This window comes from Apteryx rowi, unplaced genomic scaffold (assembly GCF_003343035.1).
Source record: "Apteryx rowi isolate R43461 unplaced genomic scaffold, aptRow1 scaffold_285, whole genome shotgun sequence".
Lineage (NCBI taxonomy): Eukaryota > Metazoa > Chordata > Aves > Apterygiformes > Apterygidae > Apteryx > Apteryx rowi.
The window spans coordinates 956,310-969,816 of NW_020449252.1; the positions used below are offsets into that span (position 1 = coordinate 956,310).

The window sequence follows — 13,507 nt, forward strand, 5'->3', positions numbered from 1 at the left end:
TAACCAGCTCTCTTGAACGCCCCTTCCTTCTAGAGCCCTMACCCATGGGATTCCTCCAAGTAGGTCCCTAAAGAGGCCAAAGTTTGCTCTCCTGAAGTCTAGGGTTGCGATCCTACTTATTGCCCTGCTTCCTCCTCGCAGGATCCTGAACTCCACCATCTCATGGTCACTGCAGCCAAGGCTGCCCCCGACCTTCAATGTCTAATTACATTCTGAATAAGGAAAAAAAGCATTACATGAATGTTAAATATCATTATTAACAGAATAATGATGCATAGTCTTTCCAGTAGTAGTATTAATAGATACCTGAGACTTGCCTTGGGAACTTTTCTCATGTTTCTGTTTTTGTTGGTAGAATTTCCGATTAGAGCATTTTGATCAAAACATCTGTGACTACTGGATGATACCTCTAAAAACATACTAACTATGATAAATTAACACTTGCATCTTAATAGACAACACTCTTTAAGACCATTCCCATGTAACAAAACCTTGCTGCAGTGAAAATAAATAAAATCCACAGGCTTCATCAATATAAACCACTCAAAAATTGTTTAAAGACATGATTAGAAAGAACCTGAGGGATTTCTTTATTACTTTATGGAAGACCTTGGAGACTGAAAGAAAAAAAGTGAAACCAAAACAAATCAGAACAAGGCTTTCCAGGAAAAGAATATCAATAACTTGCATTTAACATTCTGCAGACTAATATATTTATTCTTCAATTTCTTCTTCACCCATTTTTTCCCTCCACCCCTGACTTAGCGTCTTGTATCTTTTTGATGAGAGATACTTTTAATTTTTTTGAAAAGAACAGGCACAAAATTTGTTATGTTGAAAACCACTGATGTCAGGCTCAAAATAATCAAGACAGTCTTTTATCTTGCAATTATTCCCCTTTTTTGTATTTCTCTAGTCTTCTTACAATTAAAACTTTGCATTTTGGTCATGTAGTATAGTTGATATAACTCATTTTCATGTATGTATTGCTAATGAGAACCAGGCACTTATTCCTGACGAAAGTTCAGAGAAACCTTGAGCCAACCGTATGTGCTAAGTGATGTCTTTTAAGCTTTCTTCGGTTTTAATTTTTATGATTCACTGCTTTCCAGTTTTCCTCTGGAACAATGATACTACCATTAAAAGTTCTTTTCAGAAAAATGAAAGCTAAAAATCTCTTGCAGGGACTTTTCACTAGGAGCTAGAACTTTAGAAAAATTATTTAACCAGACTACCAGAAAAGAATCTATTAGACATACTGGAAAATTTAAACAAAAAGATATGTTTTTACTTCACTACATTCTACATATTTTTCATGGAAACTTTTGCCACTCTTTTCCCCTTCAATGATTTTGTTCTTACAATAACAAGTTTCCAAATGTCTGCTTGGTCTGCATCTAAATTTACTTGAAATATTTCTCCTCATAGGTAAGATATGAAAAAAATCATTCGTCTTTTTTTGATTTTTTATCACCATGCTCTCCACTTACATTTACTCAATTTTCTCTTTCTTCATATCAGCCCATCTTTAGGACTTGTAACACACACTGCTTTATGACTTGGAATTTACTTGGTCTCCTTGACATAATAAAACCCCAGCCCGAGGACTTGCCTGGAAGATTTCTTTCTGCTTACTTCCTGTAGCAGAAAAAACAGGAACTCATAGGTCTGGAAACCTGAAAGTTTTGCAGTTTGATCAAGATAGAGAAGGAGCTTGAAGGGGAGAGAAAGAGAAAGAGGGGCAGCAGTCATGTTTTTTCTCCAGGTCTTTGCAGATCGGGAAAAGTCTGGGCTCCACCTTTTCCATCTCCTGCTTGCTGGGGGCCACCCAACCTCTTATTCATTTTTGGTTGTACTGGGTACCCTTCTCTGATTTATTGAAAGGGAGAGAAGACAGAAGCAAGGATCAGAAGAAGTATCGTGAAAGTATCTCAGGGTACTGGTAGAACTGGTTTAAGGTCAGCTTTGGTTTGGGGGGAAGAGTCTAATTAATTGCTGTGGGAAACAAGGGGTGGCTTGAGCTGTTCCAGAGACATCCTGAAAACACACCACATTCTTCCCAACTTTACTTCTTCCTACCATTGTGGCACCAGAAAATAGTAGGTAAGCAGGTTCCCTTCTGTCTCTCTTCCATATTTGTAATCTTCCTGTGTTACAGCACACATACCCTTTCCATTTTGACCCCTTCTGAAAAAGTCTTGTACAACTTCACCACAAGTCATTTAATATTTGATGCATCCTGGAGTCTGACTAAAGAATCTCAGCTGCTGCTTTTCTTCCTCTTTTCTAAAGGAGCATTTCTAATATTTATTTGTGCAGAAACCTTGGAAATGTTAATCTAACTGCAGAAAAATGTCTTGTTTGTTGAACTCATGGCTTTTAAGTCAGCTTGATGAATTTTGGGAGCCTCAGTCACTATTTTAGATTTGCATTTCATAAGAATTTAGATCATAAATTAATTCAATCACTTTACATTCTTAAATTATAGCCTCTTCAAATAAATTTAATATTCTAAAATATCAGTCTCATGGCATAGCACAAAACACAGGGATATGTTCCTTAACTTTCAGCTCAGCCGATGCATTTCAAAGTATGTGGCATGAGTATACAAATGAAGTTAATTTAGGTTGTGATTTTCAGTTCACAACCTTTCATTTCAATGATTCACTAAGACTCACATACCTGTGTGCTATGTGTAAACTACTACTGTAACTGCCAGTGTAGCTGATGGAGCCCTACCAAATGATTCAGGGGAAAAGCCACAAAAGACTCAATTCATTTACCTAAGCAGTGGTGTGTAGTGGTATCTGGGATGTTAAATGGTATCCTGTCCAGCCTCCTGCAGTTCCTGTGCCAGATATGCTAGACCCTTGCAAACGTCCTGGATATGCTCCTCGCACCTCTAAAATAGCATTAGATACCTATCTCTGTGTAACTCAGTCAGGCCTTAGATATCTATTTTAAGTTGAGCTAAATTGCTCTCTCACCTGTGAAGAATAACGGCAGTGAAAGAAGAAAACAGTTCACATGTAGATATTTAAACTGAATTCCATACCTGCTGGCTGTTTATATACATAGAAGCAAACATTTGCATGACAGGATCAAAATACAGTTTGAAATAAGATGTTAAGAGTGAACATAAATGGTTATATAGAAAGTAGGAGGCCCTGTTGTTACCAGTTATACAACTTGGTTGCTTTGCATTCTGTTAAAGGAAATAGGAAGAAATCTATAAACAGTCTCTGAAGACAAAGAAAAATTTGAAGCTATTGTTTTGAAAATATGCAAAAATGATTTTACTTCTTTGCCTTTGTCTTCCATTTTCTCTAGTGCCTAGAGGAAAATTATCTACTATTGACTTAAATACCAAATATCTGGAATTAACTTTATCTGTATTTTCTCCTTCACCCACATCTGTTAAAAGGATAGCTGTTAGGCCACTTCTTCCATAATTTCATATACTTTTTGCTCCTTTTCTAAGATGGATGAAATTAGTTAGCAGGAGAGTCTAAAATGGGCAAGATATTGCCTTCGGTTTAATGAAAGAGAAGCTCTATTTCTTATTACAAGCAATGCATCATTAATGCAACCTCACCATAGGTTAGCATTTTTATCTCTTAAGTTCCAACTGCAAAAACAGACATCACAGACAAATTTTATTATTATAGTGAAATGAGACTGAAATGTTGCCATTTTGGTCAGAAATACTAACTTAGTTGTAACAAGAAGAAACATCACAATCAAAGTAAGGCAAGTGAAACTGGTTTGCTAAAAGTACTCTCAGAAATTAATAGGCTAGTAGAATGATGTAAACAACAGAATAAATTGTTACATTAATATATTTCTGCAAATAGCAACAAAAGAATGAATGGTAAAAGAAACTTGGTATCACATCAAAGGCTTTTCTTCAAATAATTCTCTTCTCAAGCATTGTCTTTGCCACCTGAGTAAGTTCAGAGTCCTTAAAATGGGGCATTAACAATAACTTCTGTCCAGTCAAAGATACCAATTTTTTTCTTTCCCAATATCAAAACCATTCCCTTATTCTGTACAAGTACAGCCATTACCTATTTTCCTCCTCTATAAATTAATGTATTCTTTAATGAACTCTCACCTAAAACTACTCTCTAGTTTGTCTCTCTTAGTTCTCAGCCTTGCTTACATCTAGTCCAGCAAAACTATTCATTTAAAATCATAACTCTGTCTATTGTAAAGATCATATTGCTCCTTTATCTAATCACTACCATGACATTTTTTTTAAATGCAAGTTCTCACTGAGACAAGCCAATAGCAGACGCACGTGACAGAGTTGCAGCAGCCTGCATAATTTCTATTAATCTAACAATGAGAAGAGGTTCTCCGTGCTCGCCTGTTTACCTCTTCTGTCTTGGGTGTTTGTTTTGTCCTAACAGAGTTAAAAGGTATTTCCCACATACCACAACGCTGCTAATGGCAGACGCTGACTCCCTGCAGGATCAGAGGGTGAAGAATGGTGAAAGAGGAGTCTCCAATCCACCTTGCTTCCCAAAAGCGTCAACTTCACCAAGAAAATCCCAGATCTCCTTCGTTTCTGGCAACTAGCAACTACTTCTCCCATCTGTACAGGGCACTTGGGGTAAGCCCCAGCAATCCAACCTACATAAATTCCTAATGTCAACCTGAAAGTTATATTCATACTCACCAAATCATCTTCTGTAGAGTTGCAATGAAAAAATTTTAAACCATTGGATCTCTTACTAATCTAGCCAAGCATGCACTAGAAAAGGAGTCACACCTTGACCACCACAAGAGACCTTGCTATGGTTAAAGAACACCTTCATAGAAGGAGAAGACCTTGGAAAAAGTTCAGACGAGCTCAGAAATCGACCAGAAGAAAAACAGGGTCAACTGCCTGGTCTGCTCTCCCCAATCCCTGGCAAGGCAAAGGGAAGGCACCTAAGAAGGCGCCAGTCCTGCACGTAGTAAATGTTCTCCTGAACTTGCCCACCACTTCAAGAGGCTGTCAGGCTTGATGACTTCTCTTCAAAGAGCTGCAATGGCAGTTCAAACATTGTGCAACTCAGACGGGGCAGACATCTCCATTCTTATTTCTTTCTATTCTTCCTTTTCCATTCCCTCAGGTTTCTTCCCATATTGCTATGAATGTGTATTTGTTAAAGCTTTCAAAACGAAATTCTTTGTGTGGATCACTGCTCTAAAAGGGGACCTCTGGGCTTCACTCAGAAACAGAAACATCACAATAAACTTAAATTATGAAAACATGCAAGTCTGCATTCCAAATTACTTTAGAGACATTTTTAATCTGTTTCCAGTGCTCTTTTTCTGTTAATTACTGCTGTGATTATATTTACTTAAAGGAATTAATAGAATAGCTCTTCTGAGAGTTATTTCTCTGTATTGCTAGCTTATTTGGTCTTCATTTAAGCAAGTTCAGTTCTCTCATCCATTGTCAGGTTTCTTTGTTACTGGCACAATTAAATGTAACCAGGGATCCCATGCAGCATATTTCATTTGGGAAACACCATATTTTTGAACTTGTAAAATGAACTTCCGTAAGACTTCAGTTCTACCTATTTTTCTTTTTTGTTTTGGATTTTCATTCAGATTTCATGTCTAGTTGTTATCTGAACACTTAATCTTTTCTGAAACAAAGCTATTTTATATTTCATGACTTGCCTATGTTAACCTAGTCATTGGTAAAATTTTATAAAGAAATAAAAATATTTATACGTATTTATGACCAGAGGAAAAGCCCTCCTACAGTAAAACAGATTTTAGAAATGACTGGTATCATGAAATGGTAATTCCCATTTGTAAACAGCTTTTACATTATTCAAGATGATTTAGAAATAGTACTTGCACAAAGTTTATGAAAAATTCATTATATTTTCTTAGGCTCACCATTTCCTACACCAAAGCAAAGATTTCCTTACACATTCAGTATTCAATACTTCTGATAATGGATTGAACAATTGTGTATATACATAATATGACCGTGTACAATGTCAGGAACCAATAGAATTGTATATGTAAATAGATATTTATTTTTAAATCTTCATAAAATGAATAGAACAAGACTTCGTTGTATCTGAATGAATCCTAGTAATTGAACAAGTAACTCCAGGAGGGGAAGGCTACATAGCCACTTCCATTTTTTTCCCCAAAACAAAGAGGATTTTCTCTAAAAATATACTGCTTATACTTTTATTTTAAACTTCATATTTATAACTTCATGTTTATTTCACAAAATTACCATGTCCTAATAATAATAATGCATCTTCATATAATTGCAATTATTTTAACTAGTCACCTATAACTAAATAGTTAACTGGTTACATTGGTTAATTGTCAGGATCTGTCAAATTTAGGTCTGCTAAAGTACAGAAAACCTATGTTGATCATCTTCAAGTACAAAAATACTGGAACACATCCTACCTAACAAATTAATCTTATGCTATGTAAATGGAAATGAATTTTTCCACGATGAAGATACAGGACTATTTTTTTCATAAATTCACACCCATCACAGTTTTTTTTTCAAATCATGCCTCAGACTAAAACAGAAGAACAACATTACAAATAAAGTCTTGTGCAATCTCCCAGCCTCTGATTTTTTTTAAATAATTTGAAGAAGTTTTAGTAGCAAATTATATTGAGAAAGTTACTGTTTAAAATACATCTAAAGGTTTTCTATTCCTATCTCAAACAGAAATTATATATTAACTGAACTATATGGCAGGGAAACTATGTAATTCAGCAACAGAATGTGTGTGTTTGTAAACATATATGTATATGTAAATATAAAAATAAAAGATGCAACTGCTGTTAAGTTGAGCAGAGATATTTAAAAGGATAGCTAAACAGCAAAGATTAAAGCTCACCTTAAAAATGAGTTAGAAGCACTGTTATGTTTGAGATCTCTATCTTCACATGTACAAGGCCATAGCAAGGGTAATGAAGCTAAATACAGAACTGGCCAATGCTCTGACTTTGTTTTAGCACCTTAGGGTTGTTTCTATTTTCCCCTTTCAGAAGTAAAAACAGAAAACTCCATAAGCTTTTCTGAATAATTCAGTCTTTTCCTTTTCCTCTAAAATGCTAGATTTGCACGTGACTAAAAAATAGTTAAAGATTTTCAAGCAGATGCTCATTTGTGTTTCTGAATGGCATGGAAAATAGATTTGAACCTTTTCCATCATAGTTGCTATTCCCAGCTTGAACCTGGCAGTCCAATCTGAATTTGAACCTTCAAAGCTGATATTACCAAATGAACTATAGGCAGTATTTTTAAGGCTGATGAATAACTAATGAGTTTATTTTAAACGGGTTAAAAGTTGGAAAAGGCATTTCATGAAAATTAACAGACATCTGTAATGTAATTTATAATGCATTACGTTAACCTCTGTGGTTACCTATTTCTTTCTGGCTTGAGTGCTTACTTTATAGCTACTCTGATGTATCGGAAAAAGACTAGTAATACTTGCTGGTATGCATTCTTCTCCATGCTATTTGGTAAGCTATCTCAGCTTACCAAAGCAATTAACATTCATAAATATCCAAACACATCAGTCTACAGAGAAGCAACTGAGATGGTAGAACCACCATTATTAAGGAAAAATGGAGGACAATGGTTTAAGTTGACACTGATTTCTACGAGGAAAAAAACATTAACTCTAGGTCTAACCAGTGAGATTTTCTAGTTGGAGACATAAAAGCAACCTTGCTTTAAAACATGATTTTAAAAGCAACAGAGTAACTAGATGGTAAGAGTATATTCAGATTTAAAAAGACATCTGAATTTCTACATACCCTGTATGAGGTGATAAAGATGATTTCTAGACACCATTTAACTGACATAGCAATGTAAAACTCTGGATGAATGAATCACAGAAACCTATTTCATCTTTTGCAATACAACCCATCGTAGCACCTTAACATAAATAACAATCCAGCCTTCTCCTCGTCCCCCACTGACCTGAGTGGATGTTAGATTGGACCATTATTAGAGATACTGTAATAAAAATTTCCAGGCAGGGAAGGAAAAGATGAAAACATGAAGGGATGTCAGTTTGACAAGAACAACAATATTTCAACTTTTTTGCAACATTAAAGGAGGCAAAGTCTGACAGAAACTGCACTGTACCGACGTAATACAATTTCTGAGAGCTTTTGTTGAATATGTACATTAACTCTTTGTGTGGCCTATCTACTTTTAGCTGCTGCCCATATAGGATAAATAAGAGATAATTTTGTGATGTCACACCCACTGAAAGACTTAATATTCTGTAACTTCTGCTTCCTTAAGTTTGCAGTGAGCACACTGACACATTGTTGTACCTAAAATAAACTATATTATTTCCTTTCTTTAAAGCACTGTGTAAGACCATACATTTGTTAGCTTCACAGTCTTTTCATTGACCATAGTAAGCTGAAAAGCTACTTTTAACTCTGTCTATATTCTCTCCCTTAGCTATGCGTGTGCAGCAGGTCCTTGATAATAAGGCTCAGTCTTAATGTTCTGCATTTTCTTATGGCAATCAGCTTCCCATAGGAAGAAAGGTGAAGATAAGAAATTAACGATGACAGTATTGCAAGCAGTAGCAAACAAAGATGAAGGTTATTTCTTCACTTCTGGAGTAAAAAGAGTCAGCCTTCACTATTATCCATAGACTAATTCCTCTAAAAATGTGCACTTTTCTATTCAATGAAAACCCAATGTTTCTACTGTAGTCAGAAAGTAGTTTGTTCCACAAAGCCTTCCAAAACCTTTTAATATTCTTCATTTATTGCCATGCTGTCTGTTCCAGCAGTTTTAGTCTCCAGCAGTTACACTCCCTGTGTAATAGATATATTTTTCTTCCCTATTGTTGGCAGAAGCAAAGATAGAGAATTGTGAAGAAGAAACAAGCTGGTGAGCAAAGAAAATAAGTACTGGACTATTCCACCCCTTGCAGTAAGTCTGGAACATAAAAACTAGGCAGAGCCATTTATTTAAAGCACAGTCTGCTTTTTGCCCATTTGCACTGTCTGCCCTTATTGTCATTATATGCACCTCTCTTCACCCTGCTCTCCTTCACAAGTTACTGTAAGCACCATGTTGATCATCAGTTTGCTACTGGGTCATTTTCTGCCTCCTCACTGAGCTTCTCAGTCTTCAAAACTAAAATAGCCTATAACATCATTCTGAAGGTGTTTAAAGCTCTCTTCATTAAAATAAACAAAAACTTCAGATCTGCAAGAAAAATTTCCTAAATCCCATCCCTGCAATCACCATTTTGCTTCTTGCAAGAAATTATCATTCTTGTTCACTACCCCTTCTCCCGATTCTTTGTTATACTCTACCAAAATTAATGTATACAGTGATAGCAGGGCTGAGTATTCTGATTTCAGAAGACAACTATTGGAAGTGAGAGCTTTTTCTAGCTATGTCTACAGCAATAACTTTGCAAGTACAGATAGACTACGTAATTTTGCCAGATTGCATCAATTCAACCTCTCATATTTTTCATCAGATGATCAGTTTCTAGTGTAAGAATCTGGAGGAACAATAGAAAAAATTGAACCACTATATTCCTGAGTAATTCATTTTATTTTTTCTGATTAAAAATATCAAATACATGTTTAACTCAGGAACTTAAAGTACTCTGTTTTAAACTTGATTCTACATGGGCATTCAGTGCTATTTGAAAGTATCCTTTAACTGTCAGTATAAATCACAGATAAAATAATGTATTTCTCTGATTGTGAAATGAGGATTGCCTCTCTTCTACCAATAACCATCTTCATTATACAATTGAAAGTTTCTGTCAGAAGTATCTAAAACTAAAAATTTGATGTAACAACAAGCACAGACTTTTTTGTACCAATGTTTTAGCTGATACCTGCTTATTCCAGTGGGTCTACTCAGACTGAAAGGCTTTGTAACTCTTCATAAGAGCATTCAGGATAATGGACAAATTAGTATTTTTTTTTAATATATCTTCCATCTATATACAATCACTGTCAGCTGGACAATCAGGCATATGTTAAAAAAGCAATATGTTGTCTAAAGCAAATTAGAACAAGCCCTTACCTCCAGATTAAAAAGAAATCCATTTATAAAGAGAATAAATACAGGCTGATATGATAAGCAAATTTCACAGAAAGGCTGATTATCTAAATTCAGCATTTATTCATAATTGCTGCAAAGTGCAATATGAGATATTTAAGGTTTTCTATTTCTAAGCAGAGGAGATTAATTATGGTATTTCAAATAGCACTATTGAATAATTAAAGATAAATGTTTCCATTTTCATGGCTACTGCTGTACACTTATCTGAAAACATATTCATCTAAACATAAATAAATATTCTCCTTAAGCAGCATAACTTGCTTAGTTTTGTTTTGTTTTTTAAGAAAATCATCATCAGAAGAATCCTGCTGAAAATGCTATTGAACAAATGACATGATTCAGAATGCCTCATGGGTTATGTAAAGAGCCCAAAGAACAAATGTTTATAAAACACATCTAGTAAAAAATTCCTATACCACATGCGACACAGCATTCCCTGCTACCCCCCTGCCCCAGAAAAGTTTACTCTAAACATCACTAGACTCTCCAGGTATTGGTGAAACAATTTTTCTTATATCCTTTGCAATGTCAGAATAGCTTCATTGTGCCTTCCTAGTCTAGTCACTCAGCTGCTTTATTTTTTTTTTCTTTTTTAACAGTTTCTAAAGCCTATGAGTAGAAAAATTGTTTTTATAGATATGGAGACAGAGAGGAACACTGCTTCATCTGTTCATCTAAGTACAATAACCAATTGTTTCAACTCATTGAATAATTAGTACTGAATCTTCCCTGTATCTTTTATGCACAATTTGCATAGTTTCACATCTCGTACAAATATAATGTGAGACAATATGAAAGTGCCTAGATGATCTTTTTAATTGCAAAGAGTTGGAAACAATGTCTCAGTATAAACCACTTTAGAGATGCAGAAAGAAGCTGAACATCTGTCTCACAAAGAAGGAATGGGAATCTATTCAAAGTTAAGGTGATAGGGCTTTATCCACCAGAAGGTTAAATAATTTTGGAAGATATCTGGCACCCAGCCCCCATCACCAGGTCAAACCAGCTATGATGGGGGAGGATATATGTCTGTAAAAATGTCTAAACTTTACCATAATCATATTCCATTTTCCTCGATGCAACCATTTTACAACAAGTGGTAGAAACCTGGCACAAAATAACTGGCACAAAATTTTACATGAAAAGGTGAATTTAAAAAAATTGAGGAAAATTCATGGAAAATTACATTTGAATTTGCATAATGAATTTTTTGCACTAGAAGACTGATTGTAAGAGTTAAATCAAAGCAGAGGCAGGAACACACGAATTCCATGATGGGTGGGATTGGATGTAAAAATTTTACATTTTGTTATAAATAGCCAAATTTTTTATAAATTATTTAAAATGTTCAACACATTCATTCAACAATAATTTCTACTTAAGCATGAAAGGGAAAGGGACAGCAAGAGGAGAAGAAAAGGGAACATACTCAGAAAGCATTTTTCTTTGCCACAAAAGTCTCAGTGTAAATATCCCCACAGTTGGTATCTGTGTCATTAAAATGCAATATATTAAAATATAGTACCTTATAACACATGCATAAAGCCCGCTGTCTTGTACCACTGTTGGCCGAAACCAAATGGAGTCTTCTTCTTTGCTCATTCTAGTTCCATCAAAAGCTATAGGTTCCTCGAAATCTCCAGGTCCAGAGCTTTTGTACCACATCAAACTGAGTCCAGCACTTTGGGCTAGGGAGTAATTAGCTCTAATATATCCATAAAACAGTGCACATTTTATACGAACAGGTTCTCCCACTAGAACTTGATATTTCTTGTAATCCACAGACCAGTCAGTGCATCCATCAGCTAAAATAGAAGAGGAAAAAGAAAAAGAATGAGATTACTAAGGTTTCAGAGAGCACACATGAGCAATAGCTATAAAGCAAGCTTTACTGTAGAATAGTCCATTGAGTGACTAGTAGTACTCTTTTGATCACTGGAAAATTAACTGCATTTCCACACTGTTAGCATCATTTACTTTCCTTTGAGGAACAGAGTTATTGAGAGAATTAGTGGTAAATCTTGATAATTTCTGAGATAAGCAAGCAATTACTCTTTTTCATCTCTTGTGGAACTCCAGCATGAATTGCTATAAAATATTGGAATCAAATTAGCGCAACACCAAGGCCATGTTGTACACAGGGCGTCATAATCAGTAAAACGCATTAATCAAAAACCTTCAGGGCAACAATATAAATGAAAGAAGGGAATTACTTAGTCTCAGAAGACATTAGGACAAGGAGCTTTGGCTTGAAGCTGAGAATGTAAAAGTTTGGGTTAGATCTAAAGGAGGAGAAGAAACTGTCTTAACAGTAAGAGCAGTTAAGGGCACCTATGCAAAAACAGAGTGCCAGGAAAATGACTGAAGATATTTTCAATGGATTATTCACAAGCAAGTTAAGATCTCACTTAGAATTCCTGACTTTCCAGAAGTACAATACAAATTAATTAAAATGACTCATGTATTTATTTGTTCTTGGCCCAGCTAGCAATAATTCTAGAATAATTACGACATTCTTCACCTGTTTAATATAGACCAAGCTGTCAGTCTGGATCAATCCAGCTCCTAATGACCGCTCCTCAGGAGGGAATACTAGAATTTTTTTTTTTACTTTCTTTTAAAAAATTAACTATTTTTAATTAAAAAAAAACACAAAAGGAAAACAGATACTTTGTACAATGTTTTCCTATCTAAAGCTTAAGTTTTGTTGCAAAGGAGTTTCAACAGTGAGAATTCATTACCATTGGCTGGTGTCCAACCTGAGCTAGTTATACAGGCTCCCACTCCCATCGGTTGAAAACAATCAGTACATCCAAAGGACAACGTATTTCATGTTAAAATGGATATCTATGACTGGCAAAAACATTTGGTCTTTGAAGTGTTCACTTCCCTTTGTTGACTTTACAAGAGCCTAGATAACTAGCTTAGGTGAGGCAATCAACTTTTGCATATCTAAATTCATGTGACGTGCCTTCCACCCTAGAGTCACTTGAATACTGATTTTAATGGAGAGTTCAAGCTACTCTTCAAGATTAAGCAGTATTATCACTTTAAAAACAGAAAATGGTTTCATCTCTTATTTGAGAGAAAAACATTCCACTTTAAAGGGAAATTTTGAGATTTTCGTGTGGATAGCACCACAGTACTCCTCATACACAGTGACATATGAGAAAGACACAAACATGTTTACACTAGATACCATTGCATAAGTAATAACCTAAGACAATACAACACTGAAAGAGGAAAAAAAAATAAAAACCTCGTATCATTTTTGCACAGTGAACAGAATTCATATAGTGAAATATTTCATATATCCTTGGAGTATTTCCTCTGTGTTTACTTTTAAGGCCAGAAAAGGACAATAATATGGCCCTGCTCCAATTTTCCTACCCCACA

General features: G+C 35.1%; 1 protein-coding gene across 1 annotated transcript in view; it reads right to left on the bottom strand.

Annotated features, from left to right (window-relative positions):
• The window catches only part of IL1RAPL1 (interleukin 1 receptor accessory protein like 1), a 356,120-nt gene extending 343,219 nt beyond the window's left edge, over positions 1 to 12,901 (bottom strand). Inside the window, exons 1-2 of the mRNA XM_026069048.1 lie at positions 12,853 to 12,901; positions 11,637 to 11,916 (exon numbers count right to left, since the gene is read on the bottom strand). Coding sequence (XP_025924833.1) covers positions 11,637 to 11,916; positions 12,853 to 12,901 — 329 coding nt within the window. The remainder of the gene's footprint in view (positions 1 to 11,636; positions 11,917 to 12,852) is intronic.
• Positions 12,902 to 13,507: the final 606 nt, after the last annotated feature.